Below are 19,748 nucleotides of genomic sequence, written 5' to 3' on the forward strand. Positions count from 1 at the left end.
GCAGGGAAGATAACCTAATGAACTGGTCGCCACATCAGGGTCTGGGAACAGGGACCTGTTTTATCTTTATACAGAGTTTTATTGTCATTTGGAGGAGACTTAGCATCCCTAGACCCTGCCACCAGAACCCCAGTTGTTACAACTGATGATTCAATCTGACAGCTGAAAGCACCCCAAAACGCCCTGGCCACCCAGTACCAGTTCAGAGAAGAATCGTGGGAGTGGTTCAGCATCAAGACACTGGAGTGAGCACGTCTCTGGGATGGTTACTCCCTCCCACCCCTCAACCTCCACTCACCCCACCCCCACCCACAGCACTGTTCCTGCCTTTCTCAGCCCCCAGTGTGCCATGCAGTCAACTGAAAATCCAAGTCCTCTGAGGCAGAAGGGCTCAGCTGTGTGTTTACAGCAGCCGATTTCCATCCAGATCTCATCCCTGTCCGTCTGCCGGCGGGGCAGGCTGGGGGCAGACTGTGTATATGTGCCAGGCAGGGATCTATTTTGGGAGGTGACCCGAGCCCTTTGCCATCTTGTTGCCTCCTGGCCACCCCCACTAAGGAAAGTCAGCCTGCTGGAAGGTGATCTCACTTCAGCAGTGGCTGGTGGGATGGTGGGATTTCAGCCTGATCCTTGTCGCTGTGCAGCCAGACTCTGGCACATGCCCCTGTGTGACCACATGGGAACCTCATGGGCTCCCATCTGTCCAATGAGAAGGCAGAAGGTAAAGGTGAGCCAGAATGTTGCACAGCAGAAGGCAGGCCACTCAAGAGACTGTGCGTGCCTCTTTAGGGAACAAATCTGCCCCAATCCTGCCAGCAGGACAGAGTAGAGAAAACTACTTCCTGGCTTACAGGTCCTGGAAAAAGGACAAGGCCTTCCTACCCCACCGTCAAGGAGACTCCACCCTATCTGTTCTCCAAATTGGAGAGTTGAAATAAAATCAGAGGACTAGCAAGCTAAGCAGTGAGATGTCCAGGTCTTCCCCTCCACAGAATGCGCCAAACAAAGCGGTAGGTACCACCCTTTGTTAAAGCAGCTAGTGAGTTTCTCAGGTTGCGGTGTAGTTAAGAAAGCACAGTGTCCTAGAAGGAGGGCACACCTATGATGTGCGCGATGTAGGGAAAGCCTAGAGGAGGCTGCTTGGGAGCAAATGGCCGCCCGGGGCACCGAAGAAGAGCCGAGCAAGCTCAACACAGAGGGACAGTAGGGCTGAGGTGTCTTTTTAGCCAAGAAGAGAAGGGTGACGGAGGGCCGTAAGGCAGCCCCCTATTGGGTGGGAAAATGGCGCAGGGCCCAAACCACAGTGGGTCTTGTACACTCTCTTCTCACGGCCAAGCCCTCGTGGTCCTAGTAACAGCCCAGTCTCGAACAGGAACGAGCCTCATTGGCTTTACATTTGGCAGGGCATTCCATTCTCTTTGTCCTGGGTGACCCTAATAACAGTATTCCTACAATAGGGGAAAAAAGCTAAAAGAGGGGGAAAAAAATCTGTTGTTAGTGAGATTTCAACCCAAAGATGGAAACTAATGTCTCCTCCTTGCCCGCCTCTCCAGCCCTCGGTGGTTGTCATTTCTAGCTTGAGGCTGTGATAACAGAAATGGAAATGGTCAAACACCAGAGGGGTGCTCCCTGCCTTGTGAAGTGCTCCCTGCCTTGTGCTGCTCTGGGCATCTTGTTGCTAACCCTCTGTATCTTATCTGGGGTTTTGGTAAGCCAGAAGAAATTAGGAGGAGAAAGGGACTCTGACAATCACGCCATGGCAGACAGGAGTGATAAAGATGTCTGACCTCAATCAAACCCGATGATCGTCTTTGTTTCCCAGAATAAATGGGCCCATCTAGACTGTCCCAAAGGGTAAAGAAGAACAGGTAGACAGAAGGCATGGGGAGGACCGCCCCACAGGAGACTATTCTGACAGTATTTACAAACTCCACAGTCAAGAACATCGCAGAGGCACTTTCTGTGCTGAATTCTATAAGGTCTTCCAACCGGAATTCCAGGCTGCACTCAATATTTCTTAAGGGATCCTGCCACGTGGTCTTTAATTCAGTGGTCTACAAGTTGTGGAAAAGGTGAATGGAGTATAAGGAAGGAGTTTGCTGAGATTGGAGAAGAGGGATCCAGGGGTCTGCCTTGGAAAAATAACAAGAAAACAATGACACAGAGAAAGCCAGGGAAACTCAAGAAGCAGAATTTCTGCCCTCCACACATCATCCATGCCTCTCCCCTTCCCTGACCTTGACCATTTGCTGCTGCTGCTGCAGCTGAGCCCTGGGCGACAGGGCTGTCTTCTCTGCATGCCTGAAAGGAGGTCAACCAGTGAAGGACACTGGCACTCATTGGCACAGGGGGCTGGGCACAGTCGGGAGCCTACAGCATCCTGGCCCTGGGTTGGGAAAAACATGGCTTGTCACAGTGCCCATGAGGATGGGTATTTTGTTGAAATATAGACTCAATGCCACTGCAGATTCCAGGCAAAGACGCTGACACCAGGACCCTAACATTCCTCCAGGGCTAAGACCAGAAAATGACTGCCCTCCCTGCACGCCCCTCCTCCCAGGTCCTGCCTAGGGAACCCATCTTAGACCCAGCTCGGAGGATGGCTTTCATGTCACATTTTTTTCAGCTGTCCTGAGAAGCAACCCAATTGCAGATGACACTCCCTCCTCTCTCAGGCTTCACCAGGGGCTGCTTTCAACTCATCCTGGGATTGTGTAATTATGGTGATTACAGCTCATGGCTTTTTTCCTCTCTTCATCTTTTGCTTTCAAATTCGTCGAGGCCTCTCATTAAACATGGCGATCCTGGTAAAGTCAGCAAAGTTTTAACAAGACTTTTTTTTTTTTTTTTTAATGGAAGGAAGCTCAGACAGGGTTGGTGGTTGTTGTGTTCTCAGACGTCCCTTTAAATCCCTGTCAAGCGCAGGTCAATGCCTTGACCTAGGAGGAATAGGGCAGGGAGATTCAGGGATCCAAAGGCACCTGGCCTTATCCACCTACCTCTGACCTTCATCTCTTCCACAGAGAGTAGGCTCATAGACCCTCCTGTTGAATGCAACCCTGTAGCCTGCAGCAAAAGTGTCAGGCAGACTTTGTTCTAGGTGATAGATACTATTAGGTTCCAGAAGCCGGGCGGTGGTGGCACACACCTTTAATCCCAGCACTCGGGAGGCAGAGCCAGGTGGATCTCTGTGAGTTCGAGGCCAGCCTGGGCTACCGAGTGAGATCCAGGAAAGGCGCAAAGCTACACAGAGAAACCCTGTCTCGAAAAACAAACAAACTATTAGGTTTCAGAGCACCCATAAAGAATATACAGGGGGCAACCATTATCCTATGTGGGTGATCATGACCAGAGACTCGACAAAGGTTTCCTTGGTAATGATATGGGACTTCAGACCCCATCATTTGCTAGTCCTCAATCATAGCTTTCTTGACTAATTCCTAGGTCTGTAGGACATCTTAAGAAAGACCACCAAAGAGAATGGGTTGGGTGGTAGCCTCCAGGGCCCCTGACCTGCCTTTCGGGAGCTAATTCCAGGTTTGGGTCAGGTTCCCATTATGGCCGTGCTCCCCAGAGACTACAAAGATTGCCTGGTGAGGTGCATCTTGCCAGCAGGAGTGGATCCTTGACTGGCCCCTGACTGGGCCTCTCACCTGGCTTCTTTGAACTGTTCATCCTGCTATTATTCCTAGCTAGTTACCTCTACTTGTGTCCCTAACTAGAGGATGGAGCCGGGTTGTGACTAAGCTCACCTAGGATTGAATGTCAAAAGCTTGGCCGCATGTCCCTACCTGCATTCTCATCCCTATCACAGATGACCTGCTTGTTTCTTCCCCCTGAGAACCATGTCCCTTTAGAGCTCGCAGGAATTCAGAAAGGGAAGTGAATCAAAAGCAGGCAGCTAAAATGGAATCCTCACTTACCCGTTCTACCTGATGTTCATGCAAGGCCTGGAAAAGTCACTCGTGGACCTGAGGGGTATAACAAATCTTGCCTCACACAGCAGAGGTCAGCACTAAATGAGAATATGACAGTGACAGCTGCCATTTCCTGGGAACTCATGGTGTTAACCATGTCATGCTGGGCATAGCTTGAGACAGACTTTGGTTCTTCTCCAACTCTATCCCTGAGTTGGGTGACCATGAGAAGATACTCTAAGCCTCTGTGTCTCCCTCTATAAAAGAGAAATAATGGTAAATGATGAAGTATAAATTTTATAGAGAGCACACTGTTTGCAGCCTACATATTTGACAAGTGTTTAGTATTATTTCTCATGAAACACATCCTTAGTTCTCAACAGCATTCTGTGAAACAGGTATCTCTGTATTGATTTTATAGTTGAGGGCTGTAAGCGACGCTGTGTGCAAGGTGCATTTTCTAGAGAGGCTACCATGAAAACAACTCAGTGTATGGGAGCCATTATTACTGGCCTACTTTACACTCAGTTCATCTGCTTTCCTGGGGAATGGGGAGGGACAACAGTGCCCTAGAGGCCAGCCTCTGGCACATGACCTATTTCTTGGGGCTCTTAAGGACTTCCCAGGAAGCCTTGGAGCTGTGAAGCTCATCAACCTAAGAGGTGGGAAAGGCCACAGTTAAAATGTTGCTGGGTTGCCAAGACCTGGCCTTGGGACTCTCGCAGAGGCCTAGGACTTTAAGATGTCTCCTTTCTCCAGACACAGACCAGGAATAGCTCTGTCCCCAAGAAGTGTGTAAAATCCAGCCCTCCAAGCACAGCCCTCACAGCCACATTTCCAGGGCAACTCACCTCTCAGCTGTTTGCCTGCCTGGACCCACCCTGAGCAATGCAACCTCACACCGAGGCCTGTTGCTCCATCTGCCAGCTAAACAGGGGTTTCTATTTTTTAAGCACTTATTATACAGCAAGGCTGTTGGAAGAGTCAGAAGCAAGTGGCAGGGAGTGCTTTAAAACATCCCCATAAACCAGATCCCTGGGGTGTGGGCTCCTACTGCTTTTAGCATTGGTAGAGACAGGGGTGACACAAATGGATGTTCCTGAGGGGAATTTGGGTGTTTGTTTTTGTTGTTGTTGTTTTACATGTGTCTAAAGGTAATGGCTTCAAGTTCGCAGTGTTATCAAAGGTTGGCACGGTTGGGAGCTGATGTATATGAGGTTATATATTAACCTCATAGCTGCTTCTGTATCTTGCATGAGATGCTTATGTGAATGCCTGCCCCGTGGACATGCACACGTGTGCGCACGGCTGCATATCCATGTGCACAGAAGTGTACGCAGGTGCATGCGCTGCCTTTTTGATTCACACCTAGGTGTTCGGTGTACGGTTCATAAGTCACCATATGCTGCAGGCCTGCATGTGCCTGTGCATGGACTGCATGTCTGTCACGGCTGTCTGCGCATCTGGGCAGGGGCTCCTCTAAAGCCACAGGTCTTCACGGTTGCAGCTGGATGAGTTACTCTTCCCTTCCCTTCCCCCAAACACAATTGCCCAGTGCTGCTGGCGCAGAGTCAGAATGGCCGCCGCGTTTCACCCCCGAGGTGGCTTCCTTCCAGCAGTGGGTGAGTGATGCCCGTGTCTGTACACTCTCTAACCTTGGGGATCCTTCTGCATAGACAGTGTTCCACCATCCAGCAGAGATAATCTGTCTGTCTGTCTGTCTGTCTGTGGCCTTGACTCTGCTCGTAGCTCCTATCCTCAAGCATTGGTCCCACAGACAGTCAGTGGCACCCATTTCTTAGTATCCCTGTTTTTGACATCCACAGTTTTTTCTTCCTCAGAAACAAGGAGTTGAGTATCCCAGACATGATATGAATGTGAGTCCTTTGTCCTGGAGGCAATGCATAAATACCATCCTGGGTAGAGATCCTACAGTTCATGTCTCAGGGTACCCACTTCCTAACAACTTCATGGGTGCTTTCAAATCCAATTGCACTGACCTGGGGTTTCCTCTTCAGAATAAGGCTGTCAGAACCCTTCCTTTGCAACCCCAGGACTGAATCTTCAGGGAAGCACAAACCCTCATATTCCTATATGAGAGAAGAGTCAGCAGGGAAAGAGAAGGTTCTCCAAAGCTAAGAAATTCAGTGGCCCAAAGTCCTATCCAGTTGACACAAGAATGCTGCTTAGCCTCTCCCTTTCCAGGCTAAGAATGCCCAGATGCCTAGCTCATAAAACACTGAATTGCAGTCAAGGTGGTAAAGAGATTAGGGGAATGAACTGCCTTCTTTTTGCATGCCTCCAAGTAGACATGGGCATTCTTGAAGTATTCTGCTTTGGGTGGGCAGAAGGCAAGGTGCAAACCAGGAAATTGTCTTCCTGCCTCCTGGGCTCTGCCTTAGCAGCTACCATAAGTTAGAGACACCCGCCAGTGTGTACGTTTGCAGGAGGTAAGTGCCTTTTGGGTAGATGGCATTGAAATCTTCACAGGTCCCCAGGAGAATCTCATACCGCCAAGCAAGTGACTTCTTCTGCTGGCTTGTCCATAATATCGAATTACTAAACTTTAGCTTCCTGCATCCTATAGTCATAGCCGAGGGTTACTTGAAAAACAGGAGCATCCAGTTGTTGCCAATAGCAACATAGTCAATCTCCCTGTTTCCTTGAGTCTTTGGCCTTTTCCTAATTTGGAGTAAACCAGAGCTTAGATCTCCGTGTACATTTGGGGAAGTGGGGGGAGAAAAGCATGAGGCAGACATTGTGCAGGCCCCAGGCAGGTATGCTACTGAAGAGCTCTGCAAACGAAATGCCCCCTCCCCTCCCCGAGACCACCAAGAAGTTCCTGCAAGGGGATGGTGTTAGGGGCAGGTCGCTCCACTGGAATGAGAGGAAAGAGAGACCAAAGGCCCTGTAGTCTGCGGTGGGGGGCTGGGGGGGGAGAAGCAGTTTCCACCGCAGAGGAGGTGCAGCGGCAGGGGAGATGGAAATGCACAACTTGGAAAGGAGACCAGAGAGTCCATGTCTGGGCATTCTGCCACCGGTACAGGGCTCAGCTGTTGCTCTCTCGTCTCTCCTGGCATCCCTGCCTGGGTCCAGATTAGTCTCTGTGCAGCTGGAGGGATATGGAAGAAGGTCTCCCATGGCTCACCCAAACCTACAGACAAACATTAGCTCTGCAAAGGTACCCTAAATAATGATTTTGATGGAAGGCAGGAGCCAGGGTCCATGAGCACCATCCAGGGAGGGTTCCCTAGCCTGTCTGGGATACCCCAGTTGGGCACTTGGTCTATAATGACTTGAAATGGGGCCATTTCTAATAGGAGTTAAGCCCACTCTGCCCGCTCCATCTTAGAAAAGCCAATGTCACATCTGCTTCTGTCCTTGAGGAGAGCTCAAAGACACTAGGAACACACGATCACAAACACAATGGTGATTTCATCTGGTGTGTCCAGGCACCACTGCTGTGAATCTATATGCACCATGCCCACCTGCACCCCAGCTCTGTGCAGTAGGCAAGGGCACCTTGTACCAGGCTTGCCAGTCAACAAGGGATCCCTCCCCTATCACAGAACTCCCAAATATAGAAAAAGGGAAGCCCCTGAGCACTGCAAAAGTATTTAAAATGAGCTCAAGTATATTCAGGGAAGAACACCCTATACTTCCCAGAGAGCTGGTACAGTGTAAGTGTGGAGGAGCACCTAGGGCCTGGGTGTTCCCATCTGCCTCTTCCCTTGACAGTCATGGCCGTGTGCCAGGTAGATGGGTGGTTGGTGAGGTCTATCACCTTGTCTCTGTCCCAGTGTGGCTGTCTGCTCTCAGGCAAATCACTCTAGCTCTACTGGAATCTTTTCCCTCATGCATTACATGATGATAAAGAACTACCTAACCAACGAGGATGTTGGACGTTTGTCCAAGTGTCTGTCAAATGCCCAGTGGTCTGAAGTTTTACCATCGGGGGCAGCTGCCATTAACTGTCTCATAACCTGGAACCCAAGTGATGGGACCAGCTCCACCCTGCCTCTACTAAGGCCTGGGCAATTGGAAAAGTATGTTTGCAAAGAGTGGTATATGAGCTACAGATGCCACTTCATGGGTAAAGAGCTGGAAATTCAAAGAGAAAGGCCCTGGGAGGTCAAGAGATAGGTTGGCCCATTTGCATTCATGCAGCCAGGGTAGCTGGCAGCTCATCTTTCCTGAATTCAAATTTCAGACAAAAACAAAGGAAAATTACCAGTAGGTGTTAGAGTGAGGGATCTGGACCTGAAAACGGTCCTGGCGTTCAAGTGATGTGCTTGCTGAGCAGATTCCATAGTCCCGTCACTAACTGTGCACCCACCAATCCCCACCTGTTTACACCACTGCCACGTGACATGAGGAGCTGTTTCCATGGTTTTTATTTTGATTGTTTTTTACTTTATAAGGCAGATTGATGATCAATCAGAGCTACCTAAGTATACACTACTTTTCAGGTATACGCCTTTGTTACTAGTTTGGATCTCATCTATCTCTCCCTGTGGGGTCTTTATTCCTGTTTTTGAGGGTTGTTTCATCTTTCTGATATACCTTCTTATATAATCTCAAATAGAAAGAATATTTTTAGAACAAATCAAAAGCCCTTCAGCCCCTGAGAGGGATCAGAAAGTTCGATGAGAGTCTTAGAGGAATCAGCCCCCAGGAATCTTGCCATGGGGTTCCTACCCTATGGATGCCCTGTGGCAGGGTGGAACAGGCCAGAAATATCCTCTTCCTTCCAGGCTTTCTGTTCGACCCCACTATGGATGCAGCCCAGGTAGTAGTACTTAGCGTGTCCCGTTACTTGTATTTTCTATTTCTTCAGCCCCACTTTGCAGAGTTGAGAACAGGCTAAGAAAAGACAGGGGGCTGAAGATGCTTTGAAATTGTTCTAAGTAAAGGCTCTTCTACCATCCCCTGTCAGGGTTTCCCAGACCCCTGAGACCATCCCAAGAAGTAGCCCTCTCCCTCTCCACTTTCCAATATCACTGGGAAAGGAGATGGCATGGAATTCCTTACACTTTTCTATCCAAATCATTCCTCTTGCCTTACTCAGTGCAGAGAAAGCACCAGGAGTTCTCATCCACAGGGAAAGACCTGATGAAGCTAGACACACCCTCTGCTTCATCCCCAACTGCCCAACCCTCACCAGGACCCCTGGCCTTTGATCCTAGCTCATGGCTTTCCAACTGCTCTCCTTGGCCCACCCCACCCCCATCCACTGAGCCTGTAATTCTGCAAACATGCATCCTCTGTGAGCTTGAGCATCATCAACTTGTAGATGACCTTCACACTCCTCTCGAAAGGACAGCCCATCTCTACATCGGTGTGCCCAATTCGGCAGAACACCACGTTTCAGTAGCAAGGATGAAAAATGCTTGTGTGCCACACTAAGGGGTTCAGCGGGGATCAATGGAAGCTAGAAATCGTGCCCCAAATTAGTCCTGCCCAGAGGGAACTGAGTTTCTCCCAAGTGGGAGGAGGGAGCACTCAGTTTCTAGAATGGTAAAGATGGACGCAGCAACTAACAAAGAAAAAGGTAGAAACTCAGTGAGGAGACAGCTGGGTTTTTTTTCCCCTCCCTAATCTTATTTCTTGTGGTTTTTCCCTTAAATTCTGGCTGTATGTGGTAAAATACAGATCTGAAATATAGGGTTCAATGAATTTGATAAATTATACTCCCATGTAACCTATGCCCCACCATCCGACAAAGCCCCTTACCCCACCCTGAGACCCTAGTGATTGGCTCTGCTATGCCCAGTATGCCCTGTGACCCCACTCCCCACAGGGGTTTCCCTCTGAGCCACAGCTCTCCTCTCAGCCAATGAGTTTCTTAGCCTCAGTCTCCCAGGTAAGTAAGTGACAAAGGTCCTTGGTCACAGAGTCATGCATGCTTTGTTGGTTACTATCTTAAAAGTGTGATGCCCAGAGCCTCAGCATGTCCAGCAGCATGTTGGTTCTTCCTCTGGCATGGCACAAAAGGGAGCTATGCCTTTTGTGCATTTTCTCTCAGAAACAAAGGATCCCGTAACACCTTCTTCCAGGCTCCTAGCCATCTGAAGGGCCACAGAGCTGAAATCATCTGTTGGGGCAGGGGGGGGGCTGGATGTGTGGGGGTTTGGGAACCAGGAAATGTAAGCATCCCAAGTTCTCCTGGGCTACACTTGGCCAAGCGTGTGGAAGGTGAAAAGTGCTTTGTCTGTGTGCAAGGCGTTGGTGTCTCCGGGATGAACCTTCCACAGTTCAGCTCTTAATCACGTACATTTTTCTCATTTGGACAAAGACTACCTGCTAATAGCATTTTCAACCACCCTCTGCTTCACTCAGCTACACCAAGGCCTCAGGCTGAGCTGGCACCACAGTCCAATCCCAACTGACTGGCACTGAGGAATCCCACACACTCACACACCCCCAACCACTGCCGCCTCTGTAATTCTGAGTGCCAGGCATGGGCAAAATGACCACACCCCTTCTTTAGAATCATTCTAGCTGGAGGCAGAGATGGGGGGAAAGTAGAAGGAGGAGAGAGCCCTACATCCTGCAAACCCACTGGGTGTAGCCTCTAGGGCAGCTCAACTCAGAAAAGAGACAGCTTCGCCTCTAGGATTTCACTTTGATCCCTGAACACCACAGGAATCTTAGCTCTTCAGAAGGCAGGCTGCTGCTAAGCCAGGGGGAATCTCACAGTTTCTTCCCCAAAGCCCCTGGTCAGGTAGGTATCCAGCCCTGCCTGCTCCTGTGTGATTAACTTCCTTGCAGCCAATAGCCAGCCTCACTCTCTCGGGTGATGGTGTAGCAGGTGGATTGCAGCTAGACCATCTTAGCTGAGCAGAATGCTTTCCAAGCCATCTCCCAAGCGAACCCTCCTGACCTCCATCTTTAGCATCAGAGCTGGCATTTGGTAAATGTGTGAGCTCAGCAGTAAGAAAAGGACCAAAAGGCCACATACCACCACCACCTGGATGATGCTGAGAGACTGGTACTGTTCTCAGGAGCAGATGCTGGGCTGGTTAGCTACCTCCTTCATCCCTCAAGTCCCCAGAAATGGAAGAAGTGGGGAGAAGAGGTGGGGCACACCATTTGCAGGCTGGCCACAGATCTTTGGAGTCAGGACTATGATGCTGTTTTTGGCAGGAAGAGATTAATTATCGCCTCCAAACCCAGCTAGGCTCTTTCTGTGGAGCTGGGAAAGGTGAAGGGTAGGGGTGCCTCAGGGCTAAAATCACTCAGAACAATCCTCCAGGAAAAAAACATTCTCTAGCCTGCCTCAACACACAGTGCCTCTGCAGCCCAAATGACCTACTAATGAAGATGGAGCTATAATGAGGTTTGGGGCAACTGGTAAACCTTACGTTCTTTGTCTTTTAGCTTTTAACACACACACACTGGCAATATTTTTGTTTTGCTTTTTTTTTTTTTTTTTTTTTTTTTTTGGTTTTTCAAGACAGGGTTTCTCTGTGTAGTTTTGGTGCCTGTCCTAGATCTCGCTTAGTAGACCAGGCTGTCCTTGAACTCCCAAAGATCCACCTGGACACATTGGCAATATTTTTATTCAAATTTAGTGGGGTTTTTTTTCACTAAACTGGAGCCTTAATGCCATGTTTAGCAACTCAGACACAGATATCTAAATATATAATGTTTAATCTGGGACCCTGGTGGAGGAAAGGTAGAGGGGGAAGAGGAGCCAGATTAGGTGTGTGGTTACTGCAGCAACAGGCTGCACCTTTCATACAAGTAGGGGTGAACACAGGTGACCGGGAGTAATAGTGTCATCATCCCAGAAGGCCTTTATGCCTACACCAAGAAGGCACATTCCCAAATGAATCAACAGGATGACAATGTTCCCTGCTCCGAGTGAGAAAGCACTCCCTGGAGAGTGACAGCTAGGCTGGGATGGAGGCCTTGGACATTTGTGTCTGTCATCTAAGAGGCACTGTGGCACTGTCTCTGCTGTAAAAGCACTGGTCATCCTTCCAGTGATTCTTAGGTTGACACAGGATGGGCTGGGAAGATTGTTAGGTACATACATGCTTGCCACATAAGCATGAGGACATGAGTTTGATACCCAGTACCTACATAAAAAGATGGATGTGGGTGTAATCCCAGCCCAGGGATGGACAGAAGCAGATCCCTGTGGCTTCCTGGCCAGCCAGCCTAGGCTACTCAGGGGAGCTCTAGGCTAATGAGAAACCATGTCTCAAAAACCAAGGTGGACAAGTGCCTCTCATAAATGACAGGTGTCCTCTGACCTCTGCATATACCTACATGTGAACACACACACACACACACACACACACACACACACACACACACACACACCATTGGCACAGAAACCCTCAAAGATTTTTTTTTAAAAAACCTGACTGAAAAATCTTTAGCCTAGTATAAACATAGCTTGCTCCAGGCTAAGTTTAGTGCATCTGAAGATTGAGATAAGGTTGTTGATGGAGAAGGTGTGTGTGTGTGTGTGTGTGTGTGTGTGTGTGTGTGTGTGCGTGCATGTGTGATTTTTCTTTAAGATAGGGGAGAGATGAAGGAAAGGAACAGGAAAGAAAAAAGAAGGGGGGTAGATACAGAGTTTTCTGACAGCTCCTGGGGGCAATTCCATTTCTGGACAAGCCTTCATCCATGCCATCAGCCATCTCAGCTATGTTGACTGTGTCCCTCCATAGAGAGAGAAGCCAGATGATACACAGCCCAGGATCCTGCCAGCTCCAAGCTCTTGTTCGTTCATTAGACCTGCCCATTATCCATCAATTCATCAATCAGCAGGTTTATTGAGTACCCTACTAGGCTTCACCAACCAGATCAATTTTTTTTAATTACATCCAGCTTACACGAAGTCAAGCCCAGTAAACAAAATGAGCCCTCACACCCCACTTGGAAATGAGCACAAGGAACGGCTGGCCCATGTACTCTCACTGCCAAACTCCACAGTCCTTGCTGATGGGGGATCATCTGCTGCCCTCTGCAGCTGGTGATGGTGTCACTAACCCACTGTCAATAGCAGGACAGCCTTTGAATGTTTTCCCAGACACGGCGATCAATCTGCTTGGGTCCAGCCACACTCTTCTCTGAGACCCCTGTCCAATAATAGGAATTTCCAAAAAGGGTACACAGGGAATGAGTAGAAACCATGTCCAGAGAAATAAGCAGAGAGATCAAGCTTCACTCATCCATGTGCCTCTCTGGGGTGACCAGTAATGAATTCTCTTCCAGATCACAGGCTGCTCAACCACCTCAACAGAGCATGTAGACAAATAGAATGTCCCAGGACCTCTGTGCCTCGTGTTCTAGGCCTCATGGTCTTGTTTATTCTTTGATTCTGAGAATAATGGCCACATAGGATTTAAATAAAGAGTTCATAGGCTTCCTGGTTCAGGGTCGTCACACCTGGCCGCTGGGCACTACTGTGGGGAGTCAAAAAACATAAGAGGTAGCAGGCGCTCACCTTCCTGGCACCTCCAGGGGCTCCAGAGGACACTGAAGTTCCCAGTCATGTTTACAGCCACAGCACCTAGAGACCAAAGTCCCCAAATCCTACGTCAAGCCTTCATTTCAAGTAGGATTCAGTTATCAGAATTCCCGTGACTAGTTAATTCCTTAATTTCTGATGAACCCCGATCTACAGTCACCATCAATTTGTGTCAGCCCACCATTCCTGACCCCAGACTCCCCAGCACACCTTTTCCTTCCACCCTAGAGTAAAATCAAGGTCAAGGACAGCCCACAGGTGTTAAAGGATCTGAGGGCTTTAATGCCTAGACTTTGGTAAGTAAAACTTCCATACCCCAGCTAGAGTGCTAGCCCTATCCACTCCCTCCCTTAACTTGCCTGGAGTCCTGTTTTTCTCAGTTGTCCTTAGCTGGGGCTTCCTTCTCTAGAGATCCCCGATCAACATGGTCAGCTGGGTTGGATAGTTGATCTTTTTGCCAGAGTGACTCCTACCGCAATTAATTCGCCTGTTTGGCTCTCTGTCTCTGTCCCTCTGTGTGTCTGCACACCTGTGCCTGCTCTCTGTGGCTCTCTCTCTGCAGGGAAAGTCGCTGGCGGGCAAGCGCCTCACGGGCCTGATGCAGTCCTCCTGACCGCCCCCACCGCAGGGCCTGGGCCTGCAGAGCACCCCGGCAGACGGCGTTCCTCATCCACCGACAGAGCTTCCTTGAGGGGAGATTTGGTCACTGTGAAGGAGAAAGAGTGAAGGCCAGGGACAGCCATGGTGGGGAGATGTGGTGGGTGAATGGGGAGACCAGAGAGAAAGAGTCTACCGGTGCTGGGCCAGCCGGGGAGAGGCCTCTGTTGACAGCCTCTCTCTTGTACAGTCTCGCACCGATGCTCACTCTCTCCAAGGGCCCATTTCTAACTTGGTCAGAGAATGTCTCACGGGGTTCCTGTCTGACTGTCACTTGAGACGTTAACCTCACCTGTCCAGTCGTCTGGGGAATCATGCCTTCTAGCAAACTTCAGAGGGGTGAGCGGACCTGGGCACATAGTATTATGCATCACCTCCTTCCTCTCTCTGATGCACTCACAGTGCTCACTGCCACCTGCCTTCCCCCCACTGGTAGCCGCCCGGGTATAGCGGGTGCACGACAGACACTGCTTTCACATAAAATGTCAAAAATCCCATCTTCAGCACTGATGGCACGTCAAGTTCTTTCCACCCTCTCTGAGACCAAATTGTAAAGCGGTCTCTGTGGGTACGGTGGCCACCTCTGGTGCCATAAATGCCCAAGGGTCCAGAGCTCAAAGAGGCACCAGTGCAGATGATGGAGTGTGTTGCTTAAACACCGAAGGTTCTGGTGACAATCTTTTAAAAATATTATTTCTGCTTGTCTCATGATTTTGACCCTTGCACCTTGGTTTGTTCCCTCATGTTTCACTCGAAATAAACATGGCCATGAACTCAGGGGCCACTGGGAGTCTCCCCACTGGTAGCCCAAGTTCCTGGAGGTGGATGGATTGCAGGGCTGGCACCAGGCCTGGCCAGACTCTTAGTGGATTAAGGCTCAGTTATACCTGAAGCTAAAACACAATGTGCAGTGGCAGGTCCAGGCCAGAGCCACAGGATTCCCTTCTAAACCTCATTCTGAGGGCCCAGACAAAGCACCCTATTAAACACAGCCGATCATCTAGGAAGAAGCAACCTGGGCAAGAATGTGCAAAAGTCCTGTGTTCTTCCCGTGTGTCAGAATAACCATTTGCCAACCTGGCTGTGAAGTCATGCCCGGAAAGCGCCACATCGGGTCCTGAACACACAGGAGGTGCTTAGCAAATGGCAGCCAGCACAGCTGTCATCGACATTGTTCTTGTGATTGCCATGAACCCTCAGACACTGCTGTATCAAGCACCATGCTTTTAAATTCAAGCATTGTCTTCCACATGCACTTCCCTGTCAACACCTGTTAAGTTGGCCTTTCTTTTGATCTACTTTGGCCATGGGGAAAAGCTCTTCCCTGGGAATATTTCAACAGAGAAGGGATAGAAAGGAAGGAAGGAAGGAAGGAAGGAAGGAAGGAAGGAAGGAAGGAAGGAAGGAAGGAAAGAAGGAAGGAAGGAAGGAAGGGAAAAAGAAAGAAAGAAAAGAAGGAAAGCATTGCTCGTGAAAGCAAATTCACCAGCTGGTGACCAAAGGCCCAAGTGTTGTCCCAGCCTCCTGGGTGCATCATGTGACCCATCTGCCCAGCCCCCACCTGCAAAGCCTGTCCAGACCTGCTTCTACACAACCCCAGATCCACAAGCCTCCTATCTGTCCGTCACAGGGGATGCTACCACAGGCACTTAGATTCCTCCTTATGAGATTCTTAACTGCCACACCTGTTTCCCACTCAGTTCTTTTCTCCTTGTGATATGGTGGAAATCGGAGGGGGTCTCCAAAAGTGGCTGTAAACCCCCAGACTCCTGTCATCTGCTCTCAGGGAGCCTGGCTCTTTGCAAATACTAGGGAGCACATGAATAATAAGTGAAAATGAAAGCCACAACCCAAGAGTCTTCTGACTCTTTCTCTCTAGCTCCGCTTTCTTAAAAAAAAAAAAAAAAAAAAAAAAAAAAAAAAAAAAAAGCTCTACATAGAACCCTCCAGTTTCTGAACAAAATTCTAGTCCAAGTTCATCTTCACTCAACATTGCCCAAAGGAAACTCTTCCCTACCAAGGGTCCCCTAGGCTGTGCTGACACCAAAGCATCTGATATTCTCCAACAATGGGTACATCTGTGCCCTCAGTCATCCAGGACAAGGATTCTGGCTGCCTCCTGCCCCTTCAGTGAACTACAGAACACATTCTAAGAGAGGCTGCAGCCTGGCTATGGCAGACGTCCTGGCTGTGGCTTCTGTGCCCCTTTCCTGCCCCCGTTCCTGTCTGCTGCACTGCGCTAACCAGAAACATGGCCACACTCTGGAGGTCCCCACTTCCACTGCCCCCCCCCCCTCAGGCAGGTATACTCTAGTCTTGAAATGGAATGGGAGGTCAGCTTCTAAACACCCCCAGGGGACAGAGGAGGGGAGTCAGCAGGCTCAGTAGAGCCAAGGACAGACACTTCAGATGAAGTCAAGCCTGGAGCAATAATCCCTCACCCTCATCTCACAACAGGAAGAGCTCAGTCGTGTGGCCCCTGTGATGTGTTCCTTAGTGGATCAGGAAAGGAGCAGAGATAAGAAAGCAGAACAAAGCTGCTCCACTCAAGTTGACCAGCCCAGGTCAGTTGGACATGCGAAGATTTGAAAAATTGGGTATTGGCTAGCTTCTCCTTGACCTGGTACACACAGACAAAAATCTAGATGTTTAATAATCATTCTTCAGTAAAGCAGATTCCTCTGGCCCTGAGAAGCCTGCTGGGCTCTCCTACCCCGATATGGTCTCTGAGACGACTCTACCCCATGATGGCTTGTGGAGAAAATATCATTTTGGCAGCCTTCCCGGTCTTAGCAGGTGAGACCCCCATGGCCCAGGCAGGGAACAAAAACTGAAATGAGTTCTCCCTGCATGGGAAGAATAGAGCTGGGAGCCTGTACATCTAAATGCCCAGCAACACCCAAACACCAGGCTGACCCAGGTAGGCAGGAGAAATAAGCTACTGTTCTAGAAAGCAGCATGTTGGTTTCATTCCCCTGGCCAGCTATTGCTGTGCCCCAGAAAGAAAGGGAGACCCCACCATGACAGTGCAGTTAAGTATATTCCAGGCTTGCCCACAGCTCCGTAGCTAGGTACCAGGCTAGCACCCAGGAAGGGCCTCTTAGAATGCTAAGTCGCTGCTTGGACTAGCCAAACTCATGGGATATGCCCAACAGGATTCCTGGGATGTTCAAACTACCTCACCAACAGGATACAGAACCAGGAGTCTGGCCCCCTTGCTTGTTGTACAAGTTGGTGTTTTGGTTTTTTTTTTTTTTTTTTTTTGGTTTTGTTTTGTTTTGTTTTTCCTGAAATGTGTCCTCCTGGTTCTGTTCCACATGTGTGGGCTTCAGAAGACAGCACCAAGAAGCCTTCCCACAAGTGGGGAAGTATTGAGAGCTGTTCATCTTTGGGCCCTGGAGAATTTATTGGAGGAAAATGTTCCAACAAGTTCCAGGAAATGGGGAGCCCAGGGCTGGGGAGAAATAACATGCCGCCAGCCTCTAAAAGGACCTAGCTGAGATGACTGTGGCAAGGACCATGGAATAGTTGAACAGTGGTCAAATAAATTGCTAATAACTCACCACCGGACCCTTGAAAAGAGGCCTGGGCTCATGTAACCATGGCAACAGCAGACGCCAGCAACTTACTCATTAGTGCCACCCAGTGATAAGGCCTCCCCTGGGCAAGACCCACGGGCCATCAAGTAGCAAAGTAGCAAATGTAGCAATAAGGGGTAGGGACCCTGAGGCAGCAGGATCCAAATAACTGGGGCTCAGCCTCCCCCAAGCCTCAGTGAGGGGGCAGAGCCAGCTGCCATCAGCTGTCTGGGGTGGGGGAGCCCTGCTCACACCAAGGGTCCCTGTCCTATAGCCTATGACCATTCACCGCATGATCACAGACACATCAGAACGGCCTCCTCATAGTGCATGTGGTTCTCATTAGTTTATTTTTCTGGAATTTGGGGACTGGACCCCAGGACCAAACATGCTGGAAACGCTCTAAAAATAAACAACTACTTGAACCCAATATAATCCAGTTAACTATGTGTGACTCTTTGGTTTTGGGGATCTATGGGCAGATTGCACCTCTTGGACAAAAAACAAAAAGCAAAACAAAACCCTACCATCTCTCCCTGCTGTCTCCTCTGCCTCATAACTACCCACCCCACCCCCGTCACCACCAGACACATACACATACATCTGTTTCCCTCTCCAGAGGACACCAAAGCATGAGAGAAAAAGCAGATCATCAAGGCCACAACCACTGACTCTGCCAGGGTCCTTTGGTCTGGGTGGTCACGCTGCCCTGATGTCTGTACACAGAAGTGACCCTATATCAGGGACCACTCTGCTACCCTGTTAAATAAAGTCTGAGGACCAAAGTCTGCTGCAGACAGGCTGTTCCTTACAGGGAGTCTTGGTTTCCTGAGCGACAGACAATCTCATTTCCCCACCACTGCCTAAGCAGCAGGACACCCGGAGCCTGAAAAATCAGGCTGTGGCGAGGAAGAAGAGAACAAAGTAACAAGGACCCTCTGGTAATGACAATGCTGGCACCTCACAGCACGCTCAGTGGCAGAAATTTTGCTCCTGGAAGTGGGAGTGATTTCAGAGACGTGGGAACGGGTCGTCAGTCACATCTTTGTCTCTCAGTGTCAGGGCCATTTCGTCGTACAGCTTCTCCTGCTGTAGAAGGTCAGGTTCAAGGGGACATGGACCCCATTCTAGTCCATATGCTGCCCTGCCATCAGCTCCTGCCCTGCGCAAATAGCCGTGCGTCCTTGCCTCCCTCAGCCACAGTCACACACACACACACACACAAACACACACACACACACACACACACACACACACGGAACCAGCTCGCCTCCTTGCCAGCCTACCATCTGACTTATTTCCACAATCTTCATCGAGCAAACTGTCACTCTGTATGCACACAACTCTACATACCTCCAGGGACAGATATCTGTTCAGATTCAGGGTGGGGTTTGGGGCGGGGACCAGTTAAAACCTAAAGGATGTCTGGAAGCTATCCTGACAACTTCCTAGCTCCACCCACCTTTCTCGGAACCTAACAGGCATGAGGCCATCCTTCCCTTGGTGCAAGCTTTCTGCTGTTCATTGGTCCCAGCCTCCAGGGTACTACTCTTGGGGCTGCTAATCCTAAGACTTCTCTTGGTATGTTACAGCCTACAAACCCATGCTCCTTGGATGTGTCCCTTCCTGGGCCCACAAAGCTTTGCCCAGTGTGTTTCCTCCATCCCCAGGAACACCTGGCTCCTTTGGTAGCACTGTGTATCCAGGCTCATCTTTCTTCATCTTGTTTTTCTTTTGCACCCAGAGTAGAGGTTGTGGGACATCCTTGACTCTGCACCCCGAAGGATAGGCCCCATTTCCTATAGCCGTGGAAGTATCACAGTGTCTAGTGAACTTAAAGGCAGGTGGGTTGGGGGGAGCTTACCTGGGCAGATTTATCCTCTGGCACACTCCTACTGTTCCAGCCTCCTCAGAACCCGGAGCTGGACTGCTCAGGCCTGGCTTGTTTCAGCCAACAGAACAGGAAACCGCCACGGATCTCAAGAACTGAGTCCTGTAGTCAGTCTGGACATTTGTTTCCCAGGAGAAGATCTGGAAACTAACAGGGACCACTGAGCCCGAACCTGGCCCACAGCAAGTGCTCCTGAAATAGGCACTGATGTGCACACT

The 19,748-nt window shown here is 49.7% G+C and overlaps 1 protein-coding gene across 6 annotated transcripts in view; it reads left to right on the plus strand.

The window, feature by feature from the left end:
* Rgs6 (regulator of G protein signaling 6) overlaps positions 1-14,838 on the plus strand; it is a 529,306-nt gene extending 514,468 nt beyond the window's left edge. For 4 of the 6 annotated variants that reach the window (XM_036205684.1, XM_036205686.1, XM_036205685.1 and 1 more), the window contains 2 exons: positions 5,473-5,539; positions 13,967-14,838. In XM_036205684.1, coding sequence (XP_036061577.1) covers positions 5,473-5,539; positions 13,967-14,130 — 231 coding nt within the window. In that variant the 3' untranslated portion in view covers positions 14,131-14,838. The remainder of the gene's footprint in view (positions 1-5,472; positions 5,540-13,966) is intronic. The other 2 variants (XM_036205688.1, XM_036205689.1) reach the window with 1 other exon arrangement.
* Positions 14,839-19,748: the final 4,910 nt, after the last annotated feature.

This window comes from Onychomys torridus, chromosome 14 (assembly GCF_903995425.1).
Source record: "Onychomys torridus chromosome 14, mOncTor1.1, whole genome shotgun sequence".
Taxonomy (NCBI): domain Eukaryota; kingdom Metazoa; phylum Chordata; class Mammalia; order Rodentia; family Cricetidae; genus Onychomys; species Onychomys torridus.